Source organism: Colius striatus, chromosome 9 (assembly GCF_028858725.1).
Source record: "Colius striatus isolate bColStr4 chromosome 9, bColStr4.1.hap1, whole genome shotgun sequence".
In the NCBI taxonomy this organism is placed as follows: Eukaryota; Metazoa; Chordata; class Aves; order Coliiformes; family Coliidae; genus Colius; species Colius striatus.
The window spans coordinates 5,297,630-5,324,096 of NC_084767.1; the positions used below are offsets into that span (position 1 = coordinate 5,297,630).

The following is a 26,467-nucleotide window of genomic DNA, read 5'->3' on the forward strand; positions in this document are numbered from 1 at the left end:
GAAATACCCAGCCTAGAGCTGGCTTCCAACTGGAGAGGCCACTAGTAGTGATGAATGCTTCCTTGCAAGCAATGCACTGAGATTAATTGGAAAGTGGGTGTGTGGCAATTTGCTTGGTAGATGTAGTGAGTGCATCGTGCCTTGTGCATGCCATGTGCTGCTTCTCCAGAAGTTAATACCCAATGTTGTGCTGCACTCACAAAGTAGCCTGGGAGGGGAAGCAGTACACCCCCACTGCAACATCCTGACTTCAGTCACAGGTGAAGGAAAGAAAGGGTGGCAGTTTGTGGCAGGAACCAGGAAAGAGAGGAAGGCTTTCCTGTTAAACCACAAGGTAAAGAGGAAGCTGGCACATATGTATGTGTGTGTGCATGTGTGCTTCTGACACTATATTCCACCTGCAGCACTGCAACAACCTCCCTGTTTGCAGGGAATAGTGTGCAGGAGGCCAATGCTTCCCCCACCTGCCAACTGCAGCAGCAGCAGCGGAAGACCATGCAGCCAGCACCTCCCTTCTCCTCCAGACAACCACCTCGGGACCTCCAAGGGCGCTTTTCTTTAGGATGGCAGGGATCTCTCAACCGAAATCGCACCTCTGCTCTCATCTCTTTCAGCTGAGGACCCGGGACTTGGGCTGTGTTTTGGCAGGACACTTGAGCACGTAGAAGAGCAGGGCACGGGCCGGGCCCGCTGCAGAGTTGCGTCCCGGGGACGAGAGCCGCTGCACCGGGGTGCAGATGGCAGCGCCATTTTCAGAGCTATAAACACTCTCATTGTCATAGCTCTTTGAATGGTACTGCCATATGTACCGGAAAACCAGCTTGTATGCTTGTAAGGGCTTGGGGCCAGCTGGATTTTCTCCCCCCTTTGGATGAAGCCGATTCCTGGAGTGTGAATGAAAGCTGCATGCTGCTTTGGAGTAAATTCCCACTCAGTGCTTATTTTTGAGTCTCCAAGGATCATCACCTTCTCATCAAAACCCAAGTGTCCTGCACGTGGAGAGATTGTTGATGCATCTAAACCTCCCCTGTCGGTTCAAGAAGAAGCAGAAAGTTCATGGGAATTTTGATAGCAAACCAGTCAGGCTCTGCATGTTTCTCTTTAGCAAGTGTTGTACTTTTCTAGTGAAGTGTATTTGACTGAGTAGAGATGTCTGCGGGGGTGAGTGGGTGGATGGGTGGAGAGAAAGTGCTCATCTTAAAGGATCAGTCTTCAGGGCTTGTAATACCTTGCCTGGTTATTGGTGCAGCTTACCTTGTGCTCCCCTCCATTTGTGTTGCTGAAGGAGTAACAGCCACTTGCAGCAGAGAGAGCAAAGGGTGTCCCAGGCCAGGTGACAAGCAGAGCTCAGCCCAGGGGTGCAGCCGTGTCAGGGCCATGCTGCCCAGGGAGCTCCAAGCTACAGTGTGCTCAGGGGACTCCTGCCTTTGCTTAGCTTTCTTCTTGCTATAATGTTAGTTGTTTTGCTGACACAGCTTCTTTTTGGCAAAGAAAAGAGGGAGACCAGCAGCTTTGTTGAGAACAGCTAGTATGGCCATGCAAAGATAAGCAGGCAGGTGGCAGGAAGGGAAATGTCCTGTTTGCCACGAAGCCATCACAGACACCACGACACTTTTCCAGGAGCAGTGTTGTTCTGGCTGTGCTCTGCCACAGGTTCCTGCTGGTGGATCAGACTTGCCTGAGCAGTTGGTCCCTTTGAAGAGATGACTCAGACCATGGACCAGAGCTGAGGACTCAGAGAGATGCCAGTCCACAGGGAGTGGAACACGAGCAAAGGTGTGACCTCTCCTGGGTTGTGGCCAGGCTTTCAGCTGGCAGATGCCAGGTATCACTGTTTAATGTTAGTCTGATCCCTAATTCAGAAGAGCCTACGGGGATCTGAGAGCCACAGAACTGGGCAGTGTGTTCTGAGTCTGTGTGTGTAGTATAGCAATAGATGATGGTGACTAACGAGTCCAGGCATTAGTGACAAACATGCAGTTTACTTGGCGACCCGTTAAGAGACATATTCTAGGAGCTAATTAATTCTTTCAGTTTCTGGATTAAACTATTGTGCAAAACATTCCATCAAACACAGAACATTATATGGGATGTTACTGTAATTAAATAAAGAGATAACTGAGCTCAAGAGATGCCTGCAACATTTAATTAAGATTAATTAAGCAACATGATCTAGAGCTGGAGAAGATGAAACTGAGCAATTCAGAACTGGCTAGGCAAAGTGGCTGTGATGCTGAAGTCATGAAGGCACAGATCATGAACATGTTGTTCAGTAACACTGCTGTGGCAGCCTCGCCAACCAAGTTTCTGTGATGAGGTTGTGTTTAGCCCCTGGAACACACCCATTTTTTTTGGCCAGCCATGCCTGTTAAACAGCTGGGAGTTCAGACCTTGGCAGCTGGAGGCTTGGTAGCACAGATAAAGCACTGCCAAAATACACAAGATTTCCTTTCCTCTCTGAGACAGCAGCTAGATGAGCATGCTCTAATTTCTATGATCTTTTACTCTGATAGCAACGCAGCTGATCTGGGTAACAGAATTATCACACTCCAGGCTCACCATCTGTATGAAATGGTTAGGAGACATTAGCATTTCTTGGCCTATTCAGAAAGAAAGGATAATTCCAGTAATCAGTGTCATCAGTTCTTTCCTCAGGAAGAGAAGTCCCAAGTTGTCTGTCCCATAAAAAGAGAGCAAGAAGCTTAGTTGTTCTGGGTCAAATTAGATAAATAAAAGCAAGCTAGAGATATTTTTTTTTTTCAAGAACTGGGGAATCCCTGCCCAGAAATCCCCATTTGACCTATGACTACTGCTTTTATGCCTCAGCTGTGATGTTCTTGTTCTACACACATGCTCAGGGCATGCCCATGTCCCAGGCAGAAATGTGCAGCTATTCTTGGGTCTCCTGATACAGTTTTATTCCTCTGCTTCTGGTTTTGCAAACCTAATGCCTGTGTAACAGATGATCTCTCTCTCCACCCCTAGTTTATTTCTCATCAATGACAGCCTCATTTTTTAAAAATAGCTGTTTTGTTAAGCCATGCATCCTTCTAAATAGCCTGGGGTCTCAGCACTGCAATGTCCTGGTTTTGTGTCCTCATGGCGTGTTCACAGCCAGCTTGGGAATTCCCACCAGAGTTACATGGCAGCATATTGCCAAGTTTTGTTGTTGGAACCATGTTTTTAAGACTGTTGTTAATCCCTGTGAGCTCCTGCTTAGTGCTTTTCAATCACTCAAAAGCTGTAAAGCTCAGCAAGGAAAACACTCTTTGCACCAATATAGTCAGCTGAAATTACTTCCATGTCAGTAACCGAATTGCTTTTTTGGATGGTATATGAGGTGACAAATCTATCTGGAGCCACCAGATCCGTGGTCTTGTTTAATTTCCTGACTGCATTGGAGGCAAAGGGTCAGCACAGTTGCCTCCTCTGCTTGCTAATCAGGGCTTGGTTTTCAAGTCACCTTTCCTTGACTCCTCTGCTATGCTATTAGAGAAACACTGAGACATTTAACTAGAAGCTCAGTGTGAAGCTCATGCTATGTAAACCTATTCAGTGGGTCTGCAACAGAAATGGTTTGGAGGTGAAGAAAGATGAGCTGGTTATTACATGGATGACCTTCATGATTGAAAGAATTGCTTGTCATTTTAGGGTGTCTGATCCTAAAAATCTTGTGCTTCCCTGGCGTGATGGGTGGGAGGTTTGTGATCATCTGTCTCATTCTAATCCATCACCATGCTGAGGCATCCTGGGGGCTGGTTGCTCCATGGCTCACTGTGAAAGCAAAGAAGTCAAGGTTGACTGCTTTGACAAGGTGGCAGGAGAAGCTACCACTTTGGGCCAGTGTCCTTCACAGCATTCTGTCTTTCCATGTTGATGAATTGTAAGTGGGAGACAGCAGTGAGCTGCTGAGACTCTTTTACGTGTTGTTCTACTGTGATGTACTCAGCCCAGAGGCTTTGAGTCAGCTCACCTATCTGCTAGTTAACAGTCAACAAGATATATGTCATTAAATTAGGTGTACTGAACTCTGTGACAGGTATATTCAGCTCATGTCCTGCTGGCTCTCAACACCTTCCAAGCCCCAAGCTCTCTTATCTTGTCAGTTTAATTGCATTTTTGAACTTTTGTTTAGAGAACAGAAGATAGAGAGGGATGAGCCAGGTGCATCTCTTTCTTCAGATCAGCATTACCATGCATAACCCTCTGCTCTGTATTTTGTTACTGCCTCCAAAACGGTACATGTGCCTTTATTTTCTTACTCCACAGAGTAATAAGTTTTTATAATCTGTGTTAATCCTTTGTTCAAATCTAACCAAAATATTTCCTTCTCTCTCACACACACTGCAATCACTCGTAGTCTCATGCCTCCTTTTCACCTTTCACACTAAAAGAGTAGAATAGAATATTTTCCTTTTCAACTCAGAGCTTGCAGGGTCACATCTGGCATTGATTTAACCAGGAGCTCGTTGTTGATATTCTCGCTATCACAAGAGATGTTTGGAGACTTCTAATTTCATTGCTATGTATGATCAAACCTGCTTATTAGCCAAGGGTGTAACAATGTCCTCCACAGATAATACTCAGATACTAGTTTTAAAGGTAACAGTTGTGGATGGCAACCAGAGCACCCAAAGGTAAATATTTGGCTTTGCTCACATAAATAACAAGTGATTACTAGCACAAGAGAAGGGTTCAGAGTCACAATGTGTGAAACCCATATGCTTTAGCCAAATCAGAAGTCACTGCTCTGGTAGAAATCACTTCACTTTAAAAACATTTAGAGTATTCTAAGAGGTGGAAACAAAGGATTTAGGATGAGCACTCCTAAAATAACAGACAAATGTCTGCAAAGTCCCACACACTATTATTTCTCTTGTAAGGGCTAATACACCTTTGCATTTTTATAGGAACAGAGATGAATTTACTTATAAAGAGGGCAAAACCGTGTTGCATTTTATACACGTAGCCACTATCATGATAATCATGCTGGTGTGTGATCTTTTGCTGAATTATAGGGCAAAGTCCATTTTAGCTTGTCTCAATGTAACACAAAGAATTGCAGGTACAAAATTGGGTCTATTTCATGAGAGGATGAGCTGATGATGTTGTTGAGCCAAACTTAAAACAGTTTCATTTAAAACTTGCTGGCTAAAATGCATTTTTCTGTTCCATTTGCTACATGTATCATTGCTTTCCTTTTCCTCAGGAAGGGGAACAAACATAAATCTGAGCAACATTATTTACCAAAGCAGAGTCTAAGGCAGAGATTTATAGACTGTGTCGTCTCCTCTGAAGCAGAAAATACAAAGGCCCAGCAGCAACCAAGGAAAGGGATGTAACAGCCTTCAGAAGAACTTATTTGTTTGCTTCTGCACTTCAAATTTGAAAGCAATATATAAAGCAATGGATGGGTGGGATCTACCAGTTTTGTCAGCACTGAAAGATATTCCTATCTGCAGGAGAACTACAAGAAATCACAAAATAGCAAATGTAGCCTAATGTTACAGCAGGTATATGTAAATAAAGTATTTACACACACAGGTAGAAACATGAAGAGACACAGACAGAAGGTCGCATTCCACCAGCTTATACTAGGGCACAGAAAAGCTGCAGTATGCTGGGTTCAGTGATGCATTTGCATTACTGCATGGCAAAGGACCGTGGTGCACTGGACATCAGGTCTACAGGTTGAAGGGCTGAGGCCATCAGTGAGAGAGTCGTTATGTGAGAGGGGAAAGAAATCACTGTGGTTAGCCTGGTTTAGGAATAACAGCTTTGCTTGAAGCAATGAACCTCCAAGGCAGCACGTGCAGATATTCTCACTGCAGGAGCACAGAACAGCACAAAAAGGCACAATCCAAACCTCAAAAAACAGTCAAACCCCTTACCTGAATGTTTCCAGCATGTGTCTGGCTCCTGGAGCATCATTTTCTCTTTAAACATCCTCCCTCAATCTGATAATCTCTTGGACAGCAGCGGCTTCTGAGATGCCATTAGGTACAAAGACAGGGCAGACCTCAGCCAGGTAAGCAGATATCTTCAGGAAAACGCTGCAAGGACATGGTGATGGTCCCTGCAAAGCCAAACATGACAGGTACATTTATGATCTGTCTCGACAGTTAGCATTCAGGTTTAAGCACCACATACCATTGTGGTTGTTCTCTGTCTATTGCAGGTGCAACTATGATATGTGACATGAATGACAATGAAAATATATATTCCACAGACCCTTTCCAACAAACTCCAGGGCTTCACGTATCCTTAAAGGACTCAAACTTGGCTGAAACAATCCAAAGACCCAATATTCATAAACTACTTTGGGACTGTTTATTGCCAGCAGTTTTCTCTACGTCATGTAGAAGAAATGACTAGTTTCACCCGAAGCTTAATTTCCCCACCTTGTATTTCTGCAAGGAAACTGGAAACTTGTGTCAGAAGGGGGAGGAATATGACTTTAGCAGCAATTATTGTGTGTGTTTCTCCCAGCTGATTGCCAGATATTTTGATTGCACTACTTACCTCTTCCTATGGTCAAAATCAGTACATTGACACACTCGTGTCATGTTCCAATCTACAAGCCATTTGTGTAGCGGGGGACCTCAAAAGGGATTGCCTAGGGCTCATTTTACTTCATGAAGCCCACCAGAGACTAAATATCTGCTTAGATTCTGCTCCCTAGTTTCTTGGATTCCCCTCATCTTCCCAAATATTAGAAACTGTTGGCAGCTATTCTCTGTCCTCTGTCCTGACACTTGGAAAAGCGTCCTTGGACATGTTGTATTCAAGTGTTCACGTTGAGCTCACATTTTTCTTTCAGACATCTTGAGAAGAGATGAGGTTCTGCTTGATGCTCAGGTGAAAATGTATGTTTTCCTTAGATCCTTCTCACACACACAAGTTCAGAGGGTCCCTGATTGCGGAGGGAAGCAGTAGCTGGCACCACTCTTGAGAGATCCTCACTAGCAGATGTCCAGGAACTACTCCTGTTGAGATTGGAAAGGATGAATTCAGATAACAGACTATCATCACAGGATGTTTGGGGAGATAGCTAACAGAAAATGGGGACTTAGCAATCTCTGAATCATACTGAAATGAAGAAGCTGTCAAAGGCATCTCCTGTCCTCCCCAGCACACTCCTGAAGACGATCTAACCTAGCTGTGAATTAGCTCTTGGCAGGGAAGGCGGATGAGCAAATGAAGCATCATTCTTCCTGAAGAACAACAGGGGAATGAGAACACAGCCACGGAGCAATATGTACTTATTGGCTTCTTTTGGTATCAATTTTAACCAAGCTAAAAATGAGGAGCAATTCCATGTGTATGAAAGTGATGCAGAGAATTAATGTTTGCAGGTGGGGTGTGTATAGGAGGACAGAGTAGGATGGAGAGCACGGAGGGTGTGCTGCTGTCCTTAGCGTGCTGAGGGAAAAGGCAGCGAGCATTTGTCAAACCAGGGCTGCATGGAGGAGAATATGGAGATTTTACTCAAATTAAGCACCCACTTCCAATGTCACCATCTGTGGTATGACATTTAATCTTGATAAAATGCGTACAAAACAAGCCTTGTTCTGAGCACAGCTCCAAAGTTTGCCAGGTTAATGTTTTTTTCCTAGTACAATGTGTGAAGTAAGTTTTACAAATTTTCACACAGTGAGCTGTAAGAGGGAAGTGGTCTAAAGTCAGGAACGTGCTAGTTAATGCATATCCTAGAAGTATTAATGGTGATTAAGAAGGAAAGAGGAGTGGCAACTCCCATTCAACACAACATGCTGTTTGCTCTCTGACCTGTCCTTCCCCAGGAGCATGATGGAGAGCTGAGAAAAGGCAGCAGCTACTCTAGCCAAAGAAACTTAACTTAGTAAAACTTACTGCAGTTTAACCTAAAACAAAGTAGGTACTAGTTGAGATGTTAAAGGCATGAACAAGGATCTTTATTATTAGTTTTGATCTTGATACTGGTTTTTTATTACTTAATTTTTGTGTCTTTTATTCCATTACCAAAAAATGTAGTATTCAGACCTTACCTTTATGTGCTTTAAGATATGCACAGCTTCCCAACACCACTGTTAGCACATCCAGAAGTTACCAGGGTACAAAAGCATAGGCATTGCACGGGCACATGTGTGAAGTGGCTCTACAAAAGGCAGGACCAGAAACCTTACCGTCAGGCTGTAGAGTAGGAGGGAACATGCGTGAGCCCCAGATGCTGTGAGGGAGTTTGTGATAGTTTGCTATTCAGAAAGGAACTTAAAGTAGTGACTGACGTTAACAATGTGCATATGCTAGACTTTTGTTATAAACCACATAACTCTTCACAGAAAGTCATGTTTTGACATAAAAAAAGTTCTGCTATTGCACACACAAAGTAGACACATGACATGGTGTAGGGGTGGGGTTTTTTTACCAGAAGATTTCAACAATCTGCAATGTCACTTTTCACTGCATATTTCGTAGAATCATAGAATGGTAGAGGTTGGAAGGGACCTTAGAGATCATCTGGTCCAACCCCCATGCAGAAGCAGGGTCACCTAGATCAGGTCACATAGGAACATGTCCAGGCGGGTCTTGAAGACCTCCAAGGAAGGAGCCTCCACAACCCCTCTGGGCAGCCTGTGCCAGGGCTCCCTCACTGAAACAGGGAAATAGTTTTTCCTATGTTTAAATGGAACTTTTTGTGTTCGAGCTTCATCCCATTACCCCTTGTCCTGTTGCTAGATACTATAGAAAAAAGGGATGCCTCAACCTCCTGACACCCACCATTTAGATATTTCACTGCAGAAAAAGCCACATGTTTCCCAGATAGCTGCAGTTCCAACACTGTGGCACACATTTGAATCCTGGCAAACAAAAGTGAGTCTTGGGGCTCATGGCTGCTGTTCTGTGTCTCCATTGCACAAGGAAACAGCTCCAAGTGATTTTGCCACTCTTTCATTCCACAGCTTTGATGAACGGCTTGTGGGGTTTTTTTTCCCAGCAGATGAAAGATCTAATTATGCCAGTTGTGAGATCTCCATTTATAAAAAACCATTCATTATCTTACATTTCAATATTCTTAATTGATCCTGGTTGTACTTCAGTAATTGAAACACCTTACTTAAAGAACAGAAGCCTATTATGAGCTGTCCCATCTGCGGGTAGTTATAAACTGCTCTTAACACGATGCTGTGTGTCTCTAATGTAAGCAAGCACTTCCAAGTACTCTCCTAATTATCAGATTTGGGCCTCTTATGAATGCTGCATTAATTATGGTGCAAAAATGAAATGTAGGCCAAAATCTGCAGGTAATTAGAGGATATAATGTAATGCCAAACTTAACATTAATGAGAGAGAAATGGAAATGCAGAGTTAATGTGAGAAAAAGGGGAAAGTGCTCCTCTTCTGCAGCGTGACATTGAATGGCCTCACTCATTTCCTTACTTGTTTACCGTGGTGTTATAATTAGCAAATGGATTTAGATCACCAAAAACAAACAGCCCCTTTGTAAGTTTTAAAGTTAGCTTAGTTTCTGTCCTTCAGTGCCCAAGTTTCGTGGAAACATCAACTGTCATAACATTAAGAGATTGCAAACCTGTGGTGGAAGAATCCAACATCTCTGGACTGGCTCCATCACCTTGGCTGCTGTGTGGATCTCGTGTTCTTCATCACCTGTCATTGCCACATTTATGTCTATAACATCCATGTCCAAGGCCTTTTGCTGAAGTTGAGCAGAACATCCTGCAGTGGAAAACAGGGAAACTTACAAACAACATTCAGGTCAAGCAGCTGAAAGATGGAAGTACAGGAGCCTGGGAAAAGAGAAAACTCCAAGCTGGGAGCAAGGCAAGTGTAATTAAGGTAACTGTCAGCAAAGTCAGTCTGTGAAGGCATCTATTAGCACATGAAGTAGTCTCTTGAGGGAGTAACTGTTGTGGTCCTCTGAATGACCAAAATTAGGCTGGTTGAGCTAATATCAAGTGGTACAGTTGTGTATCAGTAGAGAAGTGGTATGGTGTAGCTGATTCTGTCATATCTCTAATGCTTCCAGTGGAGGCATTAGAATGAGGAAAGAGTATTGGAATGATACTAGAATGAGGAAAAAGTACCTTTCAGCCTCTGTGCCTCGAGACCACCTCTGGTGATGCCTTCTTCATCCCTTGGTTCACCCTGTCATGAGATCCAAGGCTGCTTGTCCAGACGTCTCAGCAGCTCTAAACCAAAAGCAAGGCAGGCTTATTTTAAAACTATTGCACCAAATGCTGATATTTTGTAATAGTCAAATTCAGCAATCAAGGTCAAGGGAGGGTCTTCAAGCCCTTCAGTGGGGTCAGGAGGGGCATTAGCTACTGTCATCTTTCTGATTAAGATCCACAGCGCTTCTCAGCACCCAGAGCTGTGGGGAAGAGAGCTGGAAGTGCCAGGACCACAGCAGGTCTCTGTGAAGAGGGTGGAGGGGAGCACAGAGATGATATCCTTGCACTCAGGAAGAGGTGAAATACAAACTGCTAATCTTCCCAGAGAGAGGAGAGGGAGATATGTTTGGGAGAGCTACCTCTGCAGTCTTGAGGTATGCTGAGTCCCTTGTAATCTGTCAACAGTTTCTCAAAATAGCTCACGGAAGAACTTAGCTGATCTTTGTTCTTAGCATATGTCTAGCATTTGCTTAGCATTAAGGTATCTGTAGTCATGTTCCTGTTTTTCACTTTTGATGCCTATCAAAAATGTAATTATCATCTTAAGAGGTTGTTATTCAATAGAGCAATGAGACTTTATAACATCATGCAAAAGGTTTTAGCCAGTACTCAGAGATAATGACATACAAAGGTGTATTTCTTCAGACCTATTTTTTATTGAATTTGACTCTGCTTCGTTGCTGGTCTATGTGAAATGCCTTGTCTGACTCAGGCCAGGCTCTTAATTAGTTGTCTTTATCAATCAGTCTCTATCCAGTCTATTTCTTCCGCCAAGTGAAGGGTTGTTTTCAGCACTCTACAAGAGACACTAATATTATTTTAGTCCTTTCATGGAACAAAAGCCTTCTGAGCAAAGGAGCAGCATGCTGTGATTAGCTGTTGAAGTTCAAATAGCTTAAATGGGTTCCTATAATATTTTCTTAGACCAAATTCATCAATAGAGCCTGGCAATAAAAAGAATAAGAAAAGGAAGATGTAACGAGCTCTTGCAGTTTCAGGGAAACAAACTGACTGGGTCAACTTTAGCAAATGTTTTCAAGAGGAGAAAACGAGAAGGAAACGAGATACTGAAATGTTTTGACATTATATTTCAAAATCACATTTCAGCTCATTATTTGCCTGCACTTTTGAAAGGACTTAAACATCCTCCTTAAAAAAAAAAGAGATGGTTCTACTGTAAACACAAAAATAAATGAGCTGGAAGAGATTTTGGTCTTGTTAAAGCAGTTGTGTCTGTGTGTCAGTGCAGTCATACACTCACCTGGCGTTATCTGCACACTGCCTTCGGAGATGAGGACATCCCTCCTGCAGCTCCAGTGACCCTGCTGGTACTGCACATCCCTCCTGCAGCTCCAGTGACCCTGCTGGTACTGCACATCCCTCCTGCAGCTCCAGTGACCCTGCTGGTACTGCACATCCCTCCTGCAGCTCCAGTGACCCTGCTGGTACTGCACAGGAATGCCTTGGCTCATGTGTGCCCGAGATGCCCTGGGAACATGCCCTGGAGCTGCAGGTCATTAGAGCAAGCAGCAGCCAAAGCTGGCTTGTGAGTGAGAGGACAGGTGAGCTTTGGCTGAGGAAAACATCCTTAAGGAACGATGGAACAAAGAAAGAAGAAATTAGAGCAACAAGCATATTGATAAATGCTTTCTTTGTTTTCCTTGATTTGTCAGATACAAAGAAAGTATTTGTTTCCCCAATGGCATGTTTCTCTCACTCGAGGGCTTTGTTTACTTGGAGAACTGTCTCCTAATTTTAAATCTGAGGAGGCACGTAAAAATCTTACAAAATGTACTGAAGGCTGGAGTGTGTGGGCTGGAGACAGCTGTTTTTAAAACCTCTCACTGAAATTTGGTAAAGAATTATGAGTGCTTAATTCCAGCTCACGAGGTCTGAACAGCATTATTTGATTTAAAGATAATTAAGATATTCAGCATAATTGCTCAAGAGTGGAAACAAAAAATAAACACTTGTAATGTGATAGAGACAAATCTATTTCTACATTTGATTACAAAGGATTTTAAAGTCATCATTGCTGGCATACCCATGTAAATATTTTAGCCATTCAGATGTTCCCCTGCGATCTGAATTTTCATCATTCAGCTGCAATGGGAAAATTTCACTTTTGATGATATTTCTGTGGATTTTACTCATGTTTTCCCAAAGGACAGCATCATCTCTAAGAGGAGTGAGACGCTGATATATTTGCTCCACTTCATTTAAAATAGGAATATAAGTATAAACATAAATACAAATATAAATATAGGACAGACTTCAGATTTGTCTAGGACATTTTAAGAATTTAGGAATATTTTCTCTTTGGTGCTGATGCTGCTTGAGGCATCAAGTCTACAGATGAGATGGGTTTTACACATAAATAAATGATGATCTCTCCCCAGGGTTGGGATAAAAGACACTGAAGGTGAAGGATGGTCCCTGATGTAAGGCTCACTGCAGAGGAGGGATTTCATTTTCATTGCCACATTACTGTGCTTTCGTGGGCCTGGCTGCAAAGGGACAGACAGATACTGGCTGTGCCTGGTCAACTGTTTCTCCACCAGAGCTGTAGTTGGTGATTTAGCAAATCATCTACCCTCGCCACTTTACTCAGCTAATCATACCATATCCTCCTGGGCTATGTGAGCTTCAGCTTGCCATGAAGAAAAATAGTCAGAGGAGGAGGGGATGGAGATATTCATCTGCCATCCAGACTAACTCAGCTCCCAAGCAGAAGAAGCAGCCAACCATAATGACAGCTTCACCATCCTCACAGCTGGGTTGATCTGGTTTGAAACCCAGCTTTCTCCAGCCTGCTTGGGTAAGAGAGACAAACAAACGTTTCTCTACAGAGTTAAAAGAATGCATTTGATATTTGAAGTTCTCTTGGATCAGTTCCCATTGTGTTTTCTTCTTGTATTCATTGGTTTCCCATACATTTAGAAGATAAATTCTCTCTGAATTGGTTTCTGCTGAACAAAGCAGATCACCTGCCTTTAGTCAACTCCCCTTTGATAACGTACTGGTCTCCTTGGGGTTGCAGGTCAATCAGATGCAGCACAAGGATGACACACAATATTGCTAGAAAGTCTTGCAAGTAGCTTGTTCATCTCAGAGAGAAACTACAGGAGCTATTCATCTTAGAAGTATTAGATGTAGTGCTAATTTTGCAGCATGGAATATGAAATCGATTTGTGTTGTTCTGCAGTGTTGATATTTATCAACAGAAAAGACAGATCCAGCTTGTAATTTCTGACTCCATTATACCTCAGGAATCATGTTGAGTAGGTAGAGGTTATTCTTCTTATCCTGCTATAATGATTTTCTACTGATGGCCAAATGTGGGAGCTCATTTTAGTGGCTGGAAGCATGAGTCATTCAGCCCAGAGATTACAGAGTTACTGGAAAGCTTTTAATTTTTATGGAGTCTATGAACCTGGTAACTGTGAGAGAGGGACAATTCTGCACTGACCTTTTCAAATTTAAATATACAGCTCTATTAAAAGTTTCATGAAAATACAGTTTGTTTGGATTATATGTATTCATTTCTTTCAACAGAAAATGGGAATCAACGTATTTCATTCACGTTTCATTTTGACATTTTGTGTATTTCCCATTAAAAAAACCTACTTCTTGCATCACTCCAGATGAAAAATGTCATAAAGTAACAAATTCCAGAGATTCTTGGATTTCTTGTTTACACTCTTACCAACTTTCTGTCTGTTTTCCAAGATTTCCCAGTTTTCCAAAATGTCAGAAGCATCTTTTCAGGGAGACAGCAGCATTGTTGTCTTTACCTTTAGCTCCTGTAACACTGGAACCCATAGGCTCTTTCCTGGTGATCTGGAAAACATGCTCAATATTTATTCCTGGGCTTCTAGGGTTCAGGATGGTCTGTGTGATCTTTCTTGGGCTTGTCCATCATAGATATGGCTAAATAATGATACCAAGCAGAAACCATACTGCACTTAACTTCTGTCATCTATAGGCAGTCGTTTACTGTGGGTTAGTGACTGCTATAAAATACAGAACTAGAAGACTGTATTCTACCTGCTCCTGAAACAGGAATAAAGTAAGCAGATGCATCACTGTCTGGAATAACTAACAAACAGTCATTGTACACTGTTCTCGCTTTCTCTCTCTTTTATAGTGCATTTATGAATTATCTTGTTTGCGTTTATCATTATGGGACTGAACAGATGGTAGAGGCTTATTTCAGAATGATGTGTTCATTAAAATAACCTGCTCTTGTCTGCCAAGTGATTGTTAACTGTAATCCCAATTTGATATTGAAGAGGGTTATTTATTCTTCCTCTGTAAGTCTATCTGAAAGAAATGGAGCTTTGAGAAATGGACACTATATTGAATGTGAAGCTGTAGTAATGATGCTGCATGTATTCCAGATGGAAAACAACTGAAGAGTTCTGCAGCTGTGAGAGAAAGAAAAATGCAAGGAAAGAGAAATTGTGGACCAACACAATTTTCAAGTATCAGAAAAGTTTCAGTTCTTCCAGTGAAATGTGGCTCCAGACAGCTTCTACCTATGCACAAATCCTTTCTATGCTCTACCCTCCTAGGTAGTTGAGTTCAATAATGGTAGATTCCATTATTAAAAATAGGACTCTGTGCTCAAGCAAACCATACATCTTCACAGCTTGTCACACCTTGCCTAGAAACATCTTGTCTTTCTCTAGTCCCAATAAGTGTTTACTATGTGCTTCTGCAAAGAAGAGGTTTCATGATGTAACTGGGAGTGATTGTCACCTACCTGCCTACCTTCTTGGAAGTCTTATTGTACCAGCTTCAGTTGACCAGCTTCATCATCTTGTAAGGTGTGTGATGGATCCAGAGACAATTCTTCACACTTCAACTCCTTTGCAGTATTTTATTTCTGAGATCTCTTGCCCCACCATTTTCTCATCATGACTTCAGGATCTGTCTGACAGGAAAGAAAGCAGAGACATAGTGTCAAGGTTTCTTGGTTGAGACTGAAGGGAGTCTCTGGGTTTCCAGTTTTGGCCATCATCCAGGTTTTAATTCCTGGCCCTCACATCTTCTTTGTGCTGCCTCAGGATGCCACTTGTGACAGATCTTCACTCAGTGTGTAGTCTGAGGACTCTGCTGCTGGTGAGCTGCTCAGAAACATAGTTTACAGCTTTTCTATGGCTGAAAGCTTTGCTCTTCTGCACCAAAGCAACTGGCATCTCTTGTACCCCACATCTGTGGCACAACCATGGGGTCATCTGAATTTTGCAGGCAAAACTCAAAGGAAATAGTGGAGAATGAGATGCAAAGCTGCAGGACTCTTGTCTGCTGTTTGAGCCACTGAGCCCAACCAAAAGCAGGAGGAATGGGAGAGGAGTGGAAAAGTTGGTTGTGTTCACTGAGAATAACCAGAAACATTTGTATTTTCTGGGTTTCCTCTGCAACCATGGCCACAACCTTCAAAGATGCAAACTGGCTGTACAAAATCTGTTACTGAGGAGTTTTCTGGGGCCCTGGAGGAAGTTTCTAGTTGCATATGAATATTTTGAAATGATTCATCTGCAGTGCTGGCAACAACAACTGTTAAATGAAAGAGGCAGGCAGGTGAGGGCTCACTCGTACAAAACCACTAACAGTGATCACAGTGGGTGGATCAGTTCCCTTGATAGAAGGCAGAAAAGGGCTTTGAACATCAATTGGGAGTCTGCTCTTTGTTGGTTCTTTTTAACTTTTCTGTCTCATGAGAAGTTCCAGACTTGCTCCAGAGCAGAAATGGGGAAAATATTTGAAACTGTGAAAACTTCTGGACAGTGGGAAGAGCATTTTCTATACCACTCTGATTTTATCCCAGTATTTTTGACCTTACAAGTAAGTCTTTATAATTGCATGTTTCACAGATGCTCTGACCTCCCTTAAACATCCACTCTAACCTATTAAATCTCCTAGTTGTAAACTAAATTAGCCTGTACATTTTTTTTTTAGGGCATGTACTGCCTTCAAAAGGAGCTGCCAGGGCTCAGCACAACTGCTTTACTTTGGACTACTGATTGGTGTTGTCAGGAAAACAGATTTACACCTTTCAGGGTTTGGTTTTTGTTGAGATGTTAATGCTTGGTTTCATTTGAAATGCTTCATTTGGAATGCAAGCAGTTAATTTCAAAAGAAGTTCAAATATATCAATAAAGGAAAAATGTCACTTGTCGTTTTTACAGAATTCTCACTTTTTGGTTTTCTTTTTAAAAGGTAAATTCATAGAAACTGGCACAAACTCTGGAAAACTTCCAGTGACATTTAACCTGCAGATTTATTTTCTTATTATTACTTCAAATTTTTAAGAATATCCAAACTAAAACTTGCTCCTTGCCTGACTCTGCCATGCCCCTCCATCAGCCCAGTAGGGAGTCACTAATGAACCACCAGCCACAGCCCCCAAATCTCACTACAGGGATGACAGAGGACCACAGCTTTGTCTCAGTGAAGGATCTTTTTCCTGAACTGGGTGAGTGTGGAGTCAATAGGAGACTCTTACAGGCTGTAAGGTCACTGTTGCAGCTGGGGTGGAGTACATGACAGGCTTCAAACCATGTAATATGAACAGCTAAGAACAGCACTTATTTCAAAGTATTTGAAAAGCTTTTGATAGAAGGGTTTCATGTTCTATTCTTGTATTACTGGGGATATTCAGGCATTCCAGCAATAACTATTCTCCATTTCTAATGTAAAGATTATAAAAAAGATTTGCAAATATAATGAGACTTGTTGTCTATCAGCTTTCTATATAGTTCATGTCTAAACTTCTCCAGTCTTCATTGCCATCTGTGTACCCAGATGAGACCTGAGCTATCCTGGCAGAACCAATAACACACAAGTATACCATAAATGCACCCATCCACCTACTTCTACAGCAGCATTGACCTCAGTGTCAGAATGTCTGTGCAAAACCTCTTCTTTACCTGGTGACAACGTGTCCTTCATTTCCTGGGCAGAGGGGGAATGGATTTAGGTGGCAGAAGTCCTGGAGAGCAGAGTTAACAGCTCCTGGTATCCCCTCGTGCAAAAGCAGATACGTCCCAACCTAGGGACAGCTGCAAAACCTCACCTCAGTCTCCAGTGAACGTTGGGAACCACCTGCCAGTTCGGAAAAGGAAGCAATTAGTAATGTCAAGAGGTGTGTTGAGAAAGGATTACTAACCAGAGAGCAAAGACAACTGCACACCTACAGCAGGTTTAGGATGGCAGTGGCTTCCTCCACGAATCTGCCTTCAGCCCAGCTGAAAGCTTGGTCATGCTTGGGTAGTTGTGGGCATTTATTTTATTCTCTTTTTTTCTCTGCTGTTACTGACTCTCTGGGTAAAAGGATTTCTTCTGCTGGGGTTAAAGGGGCAGAGGCTGCTGAGTAAACATTAAGTCCAATGTTTGTTCAGAGGCTTTAGAAAGTGAAGGAGATGCTGCCACACAAGTCCTTTGGCCCATGAGTGTCTCGGCTGTAGCTGGGAAAGGCTCTTTGCTTTCCTCTAGTCAGTTCATTTTTAAGAAGCACAATCTACTAATGGGATGCAAACCATGTACCTATGAGGAGCCCCTTGCCCTCTGCAGCAGCCACCAGGATTAGCTGCCTGCCCGCTGATGAACTCCTTCAGCTTGCAGGCAGTTTAGGGAGGGAGTGCCCAGAGCAAGGACTTCAGTTAAAAACCAGAAGAGTGAATTCATGGATAAAGCAGATGTGAGTACGTGTAACCAGTGTAGGCAGCTATGCACAGGTACTGCAGACATCAAGGGTTGGTAAGAGGCATTTTTGGGGAAGAGCAGATACCTTCCAATTCCCATCCATTCCCAGCTGTCCAAAGGACCACAGGCACTGTCTCCAGACAGAGGTTCCATGGTAGAAACTGGACCAGTGGCTGCATTCTCCGATAGAGAGTTGGCACACACACCATCAGGGTATTGCTTCCCTTCGTCTTGGGTCACACTCTGCCAAGGAAATGGAAGCAGTTAGCTTTTGTGTTCAGAGCCAGGAGCCCTGACCCTAAATTGCACTGCTTTCTGCTTTTCAGCCAAGACAGGCATGATCTCAGGGGACAAGGCTGGATGCTGGGGGTTTGCTCATCAGTAGAGGACTAAGCAGGGACCTCAGGCTCTGCAAAAATGGTGACTGTTCTTCATTATGGCTGGAGACAACAAAGACCAGACTTTTTTGTCTTTGCTTCCTTAATAAATTGTACAAGTTGGGGGCAGGGGGATAGCTCTGGATGGAATGAACGTGGAAAGATTACAAACAGCCACCCTTGGTGTTTTCTCCCCAGCTCTTGCCGAGTTCCCAGAGTAATGCTGGAGCTTCTTGTTCTGGTTGTAGGCCTTCAGAGCTACAACCACACAGCTCCACTGTGCTGAAAGCTAATCCAGCCAGTTAATTAAAGAGTCCACTGGACTGTCAGAAACAACAGGAGATGAAGCAGCAATTATCTCCAAATTGGTAATCATCACAATTAATGTATCATTTGGCAAATACGTGAATGGCCTGCAACAGGGTCCCTTTATAGGTGGCAATGTCTTTTCATTCTTGGGCTTTATTGCTGGGTGGTGATGTTTATGACCTGAGTAAAGCTGTCAGGAGAACTGATAGTAACACTCACTCCCAGTTCTGGGAGGAGTTGATGCAGAGGATGGAGGCAGCCTGGGATGCTCTTTGTAATTAAGCTTGGTCACTTAACGTGCCAGCATAAACAAATCCCATCAAAGGAACTCCTGATAGACAGGAAAGCTGAGCAACTAATTTGCTGCAGATCATTTATTTTGTGCATTTAACAATTTTTAATTTTCTTCCTGCTCACATATTCTGGCTTCCTCAGATGGATTCATTACTCAAACCCACGTCATAAGCTGCTCTTGAAACGTTCAGCCCACACGTGCAGGGTCTGAGTGTTGTTTTCTTCTCGGGGTCGGTAGGATAAATCCCGCAGTGTTCGGCTTTTCAGCCAGGTGAGAGCTGAGGCACATTAGGCCTGTGTTTCTGTAGCTGAGGTAAAAATGAGTTTCAGACACAGCTGTGCTTTCTCTCTGAAACTTGCTTGCCATAGGTACGGATGCCTGGAAGATTAATTGTATTTTCAGCGAGCAGATCAGTTAAGACATGATGGTGTGGAAAAAAGCAGGGTTGTTATAATCCTGCCTTTTATCCCACACTAAATTGGAGCCCTGTAACTGGCAGGCAGCTTTAAACTTTCATTGGAAGGGAAAAAAACTACACTATGTGGAAACAATCCTGGTAACATAAAAGCCCATGAGCAGAGGACTCCTTTAACAGCTCCCTGGAGATGCTGGTAATATTTTCAGGAACGATGTGCCAATCCCAGAGCAAGCCATCACCCCAGCAGTGCAGTTTTTGCACCCTACCTACAAATGCTCTTTCCTCCTCTCCTACCCATCCTCTTTCCCCACAGGGTAAACAGCTGGAAGTGTTGAGCTAACTGCCAGAGGCTTCAGACAGACACTTTGTGCCACAAGAGATCCTGGGACACCTTAATGACTTCTCTTTAGCTTAATGCATCTTTGTAACAAATGGCATCACCTGCTAAAAATGCTGATCTTGCACAACTGTTTTCTGACTACTGCAGAAGAAGAAGAGGAAAGGTTTGGCTCTTTGGATATCCTGCATGAAGTCAGCTTTCAGTGCCTGTCTGTCATGTTCCTGAGCAAGTCCCAAGTAGCTCTGAACTATGTCTGCCTTGTTCGCAGAGCTGAGGGTCTCCTGGCTCTCAGCCTGTGTATCAACCATTTGTAGCCAAGCCTTTGCCATGCCAGAGATCTCTTTGGTGGATGGCCTCACACAGTGTGCCTTGTCTGACTGGCTACATGAAATTAAAATGACATCATGACTTGTATGCTTCATGGTCATCTACTCAGAGTGTCTGTTCAGTGTGAGATGCAAAATGTCTTTTCTTGTTTCTTACATCGTCTGTATCTTGTTGGTAGAATTAACACTTTAAAAGAAAGATTCTGGTTATTTAAAGTGATGGAATACTAAGGGAGTATGTTCAATGGGTATGACCTGTATTAAGGCAACCAAGCCTGACCATGTTGAAAACCAGCACCTATTATATGAGAGGGTGAACTCCTCTGGGAGTATTCACCAGGGCAGACAGGAGTATTCACCACAGGCAGCACAGTTTATACCCTGGCTTTTATTTTGAGTCTGTGGCTGAGCTACTGGAACTAACAGGTACATAATTTTAGGATATTCAGATCATCTACTTCAGACATTTCAATGGCATTGTAAGCACCATAATTAGGTGTCTGTCCCAGGTACACTCATTGGAAAGAGAGATGCATCTAGATTAATAATGCCATGTAGACAGATGTCATAGTATCCATTTCTGAATCTGTAGACAATGAGGAGTTCCTGAACCTTTTTTCTAATGATTATTCAAAAAATCCTGAGGCTCCTAGTACTTTTTTTCCCTCTGCTTACATCAGGAGAACTTCTATATTATTCTATTTTCTTAGGCTTTTTGCTTTTCTCAGTCTGTATTAGGTTGCAGATATTTTAGGTATGTCTGGGATGTTTGTTACTGAAAGAAATAACGTATCTACATCTCTGAACATTCAGGAGGGGAAAGTTTTAACACAGACCAAATTTCCCTGGTATGCATTTGGACTAGGGAAAAAAACGTTTTTACAGTTACTTTTGCAGCTTCTTGCCTCTGGACCTTATCAAAGGATGGTTTGGTTCAGCTTTAGTTTCAATGAAATGGACTATCAAGGGAAGATAGCTGGCTTGCTCTGTACCCTTCAGGGGTACTGCAAGCAAAAATGATTAGAAGTTCTAGAAAGATATGTTAAATCAGTTTTACTCTAGTTAGCCAACATCTTTACCGTCACCTCAGCTCTCCTTATTCCTACATAGTCTTACACACCACTTAGGGAACTGAGAGCTGTATGTCATTAGCAAACTAAACTAACAGTTCTGTTCAGAAAGCCTTAGCGAGATAGGCAGCAGAAAATGGGCTGGTAGGTGAGGCACAGGGTAAGAGATGATACAGGATTGCTTACAACTAAATTGTTCTTTTCCATATTCCAAAGCCTGGAAAAATATCAGAAAGGTATATATAGGCATGATACCTGGTTTGATAAGATATACTAGAATTGACACTAAACCCAACTTTGCAATAGATAGAAACTACTTTCTGTAGTGGAAATGCTCTGAAGTGTTGGTCTTGGTCTCATCTTAAACAACATTCCTTTCCTAAGCTAGTCTCAAATGATTCTTTAAATACTTACATTTAACTGAAGTGCCTTCAGCTTAGTCCACCCACAGATGATTAGTGTTTCTCAGTTCTTTGATCTGGTTTCCTCTCATTAGCAGCTGCACCGTAGACACATGAAGACCAGCAGGGTTTTGGTTTTCAGAGATTGTCTTGTCTGCATCAAACTGAAGATTTGGTTTCCTGTCATTGAGCAAAGTAGGGAATTCACTCTTCCTTCATCTGTGGTCTGGATATTTGGATGATGTACTGTCTCAAGGTGTACTTTGAGGTTTTCAAGAACTCATTTGATGTGAGTTTGTCCTAGCACTAATAAATCTGTATGTTTTCCCCTCCCAGGTACACTGTTTTACGTAACGGGCATCATCAGGAACATGAGAAGCTTCCCATCCACATCGACCCTGAATCCCAAGAGTCCTGTTTCTAGTCAGGATCCTAGAAGAGGAATGGCCCAGCCAAAGGAACAGATTCCTTTTACCCAAAGGGTTCACAGACAGCGGGACTTAAGGAAAATTCACTGTTGTGGTGTCTCCTGCACTGACTTCATATGAAGGTCCAACTGTGTGTGTGTAGATTGATGTGGGCACAAGAAGGTACGTGAGCAGAACGGCTGAGGAGACTTTCCTGGATCTGCAAGGACATCTGGACTATATAACTCCATCAGAGCCTTACTCCAGGAGTGAATTGATTTCTGTCAATGTAATGGAACAATGTAGATACAAACCACTCAGTGCAGGGACTCCTGTTACTCCTTTCCATCAGCCATCTGTCTTGTGATATCATGATCTTAAAGATTACAAGTTCTGGCTTTAGCCACTGACATGATGTGAGACTAAATGCCTATTTCATCTGTGCAAGATCCTGCCTGCTGGGGACCAGATGCTGTCGGGAGAGAAACAGCACTACGTTTTCTTTAGCAAAACAAGAGGAAATGTTTGCCATTTGATTATAGCTACTGGTGAAAGGTCAGCACGAGCTGCTGATTCACCCTACCCTGCAGAGCTTTCTTTGTAAATGCTTTTATTGTGTTTTCTGGCCAGGTTCATTGGTGGAAGACTCCCAGGGTATGTATAGTGCCCGACAAGCTGGAGTGGGACCTACAGAGACATTTCACCACTGGCAGAAGGCCCTGCAAGAGCTGCTTCAGTTCAGCCCAGTTGTTAAAAGACAGTGGCCGTTTGGAGGCCCTCAAACCCCAGGCAAGCTGCCAGTGCTGTCCTCATCTGAGCAAACTTTGGGCATTCTTACCAAGAAGAAAGGTTGGCCAAGAGACAGTCAGTCTGTAATAGATCACTAAGTGCCATCTTGAAAAATATACCATCTAAAAAACTTTTCTAGCTACATTAGGAACACAGACTTCTACTTACATTTTCCATCTTTATTTTTCTATTTGTTTCTGTTCTCTTCCCGTTGAAGGTAGAGGTCTCAAGGCTTTCAAATATCAGCATATGCACATCTCTGTTTGCAAAGATCTCAGTCCTTACCTGCTTCCTGCATGTAGATGTTGCTATGTTCCTTGTGAGCTGCTTCCACCTTTGCATGGAAAGGGTAGGCAAGGCTGTAGACTTTGCGACTTTGGGGAAATGATTTTCGTGCACTGGCAAATATGCAGGATCAAGACTACAAGCCTCTGCCCTTCTTGGATGAAGATCTAACCCAGAGATGCCACCCTGCCCTAGAAAATAAAATGGTACTTTGTTATATTGTGCAATCATGTACAGATATTTTTAATGTAAAAAGAAAAGGTGACATTATTTATTATTTTTTATCAGGAATGTGTGGGGTTTTTTTTTTCATGGCAAGCTTCTAAACCCAGGAGCTTAACATTAGATGTATTATTATTTAGTAATATTTCTGTTACTATGTGACAGGTACTTACTGTAAACAAACAAACAAATCCTGCTTTGAAGAAACAAAAATGGTTTTAGGAAAACAAATAATTGTGCATGAAAAGAACAACTGGCTTCCTTACCGTGGTGTCTGATTTGTTTAAATACTTCTTCCATATGACAGTCACTGATGAAGCTTTACATCATTTGCCTTTAGCATTCAAAAGGACACTGGGCAGAAACAGCCCTAATTGGAAGCTGACAGACGCTTGCCAATGTAGAAAATTGCTAGCAGTTAGAAAGAGGCAAAGCATTGGTGTTTGTGGTAATATGTGCTGATGGGAAGAACAGGAGCTGTTTGAAAAGAGAGGGTGAGATAGAGCCAATTCCTGGTTCATCATTAAGAACAGTTCAGCAATGACTTGTTTTTACAGCATTTCCAACAGAACTCGTTATCAGTTCAACTCGATTGTTAACAGCCAAAACAGAGCAGTGGGTGAAAAGAAATAGGCCATTATTTAATGTTTGGAAAAAAATCCATGCAGGGCTGCTTCAGTCCTGCAATTGTCGCCTCTGTGGAACTGCTTGCATGGGTGTTTGTCTGGATCTGAGTATGCAGGACTGCAGAACAGGTTCTCTTGGTTTCACCACAAGGATCAAATTTCTTAAAGAAACAGTAAAAAAAAGCTTTTCTCTGTCCCCATTAAAAGGCATCAAAATACTGGTGTGAAATGTCTGGGAGTGATCTGGAACCAGCAGCATGGGGATGCCATAGTGACGGTGGTGTTTGTTCCTGCTGTTGTCCTTGAAGTGTTGTCTTCTCCTATATTTTTATGTGCTTTAGTAATATATTTCTTCTTAATTGAAAATGAACTTCTCAACATGGGATTTTTCTCATGGGCAACATTCAGAAGGCTCTGTCAATGGGATCAGTAGCTCACTAGCCAAAATGGTCAATGGCTCTGATTGGAGAAGAGGCTCCAATTCCAAACACTGTGTTTGAATGAAATACTAAACACAACATCTCCATGGTATGTGTCATCTCTGGCTAATTGCTAATTGAACTCAGAAAACCTGTCATGGACCACCTGCCAGCTCCTGCTTAATAAGCCAATAATCTCAGCAGTGCTTCTGTGAACCCAACAAAGGCCATTGTCCATCACCAATAATAGAATTTCTATGGAAAAGAAGCAACCTCATGGAAAGAACCCAAACTTGATTTCCTTTGCTGAAGGTAACTGCTCCTGTGGCCTCTGAGTTCATCTTCCCATTGACCATCTTGGCTGGTGGTGTCAGAGTCTTTGCCTGTGCTGAATAATGTGTAATGCATTGGGCTCTTTCTAAAAATAAAAATCCTCTCTGTACGTTGCAGTAAACTCCAGCTCATGACCATTTCTTGTACTGTTTTCACTCCAGACATAAGATAGAACCAAGTAATACTTTCCCTCTGCCTCACAATGTACTCAAACAGTGATGAGAGCAAGGGAGAATCTGACCCCATTGCTCTGAAAATACCAATGAGCTCTTGGGTTACAAGTTCTTAATGTCTGTCTACCAGAACAACTCTGCCTCTTGCACCAAGTTCTCATGAACCAGCTCTCTTCCTTCCCACACTTTTGCTTATATTGTTACTCTTTCTCCCTTACCTGTGCTGTGTCCACCTCATCTCTTGCTGTCTACACTAAGTGAATTTAACTCAAAAAGGATGCTCTTTTCTTCCTTCCCTTCCATCTCTTTCCTACCACTTCTCACAGATTCACTCTAATAACCATATATTTGTTTCTTCACATAAATAAACCAATACTCATCAGCAAATTGTCACACCACCATATTTATGCTCTGGGAATGCTTCACCTTTTTTTTACTGCAGTAAGCCTGCAGTTAAGCATGGTATCTGCTGTAGCTGTTTTCTTGGATTACAGATGATGCTTTTCCTCACTAGAGGTAATGTGCTAGCAGAACAATTGGCTATAAGAAATTGGCTGGCTGGGCCTTTGCTAAACAGCCTTCAGGAGGCTGCTCTGTCAACAGAGTTGTATTTCCATATTTCTGTGTTTTTCTAGGTTCCAGAAGCATTTCTGAGATCTTGCATGATGTTTGATAGTAGGGCATGTCCCCAGACAAGCAAAACCAAAGATGAGTTGTGATTACTTGTGCTGAGAGAGGGAAGCGGAACAATCTGCCCACTGCTGCCGGGGGCAGATTGAAAACCCAGCCTAACACTAAATCAGTGTCAGGGTGCACAACACCACGAGGTGAGCCATCCTTTCTACTGGACAGCTTCCCATGTCTCTCATGCTGTCACTGTCATTTGGAGACAATAAACACGTCACCGATGGGAGGCTGTGTTCATAAAACAGAACTTCCAAGGAAGAGTGCAGAAGAGGCCACACACTTTAATTAGCTGATGATCAAGACTGTCTGGAGGGGTGTGGAGCAATAACTGGATGATACACTCCCTGTAAATGTCAGTGCTTGAGGCAGCCAGCAGCTGTGTTGCTTAGTGAGATATATGGAGATATGGCTACAGCCCAAATGCACGAGCAGGTCGTGCTCATAAACACCATGCAGACAGATGAGTCCTTATGGGGAAATGTCCCTTCCACATTTATCCTTCACGGTTATTTCAATATCGAATATACTTTCAGGTGTTTAGCCTCAGGGAGGGCAATGGTGTGAAAGGAGAAATGGTGTATCAGCAGAACAATTAGAAAAATGCTTTCAGTAAGTTCTCAAACCCCTTTTCATTTAGTGCAGACACATAACATGTGACCTGCTCCTCCTGCAGGATCTGATGCCTGTCTAAGCACAGTCAGAAATCAAAACCTTTGCCACAGAGGCTTAAAAAAGCCATAGCTTTCATTTGCATCACACCACAGTACACTGCCTTTGTGCCTACACTCCAAAGCTGAGAAGGGACTCACAGTGGAAACGGGGGGATTGACAGTGTTGGAGCTGAGGGGTATTTGTAGGGATGCGTGGGAAGCCCTTACTTGCTTCTCACCCACGTAGTGCCTGGCTCCAATCTATGGTTTCCACATTTAGCTTGTTTGGAGGCTAAAATCCTCCCCATCTCAATATAGAAGTGTGTGCTTCAAAGAGAGGCCATGCACACAGTATGCACATGCAGAGGGCTGGAGTAGAAACCCAAACGTGGCACACTGAAAACCTCTCTCTCAACACTGTCCTCTGCACATTCCTAGTCACAAGCAGATAAGAGGGG

The 26,467-nt window shown here is 42.8% G+C and overlaps 1 protein-coding gene across 1 annotated transcript in view; it reads left to right on the forward strand.

The window, feature by feature from the left end:
* HTR4 (5-hydroxytryptamine receptor 4) overlaps positions 1 to 21,842 on the forward strand; it is a 74,381-nt gene extending 52,539 nt beyond the window's left edge. The window contains exon 6 of the mRNA XM_062002807.1: positions 21,755 to 21,842. Coding sequence (XP_061858791.1) covers positions 21,755 to 21,842 — 88 coding nt within the window. The remainder of the gene's footprint in view (positions 1 to 21,754) is intronic.
* Positions 21,843 to 26,467: the final 4,625 nt, after the last annotated feature.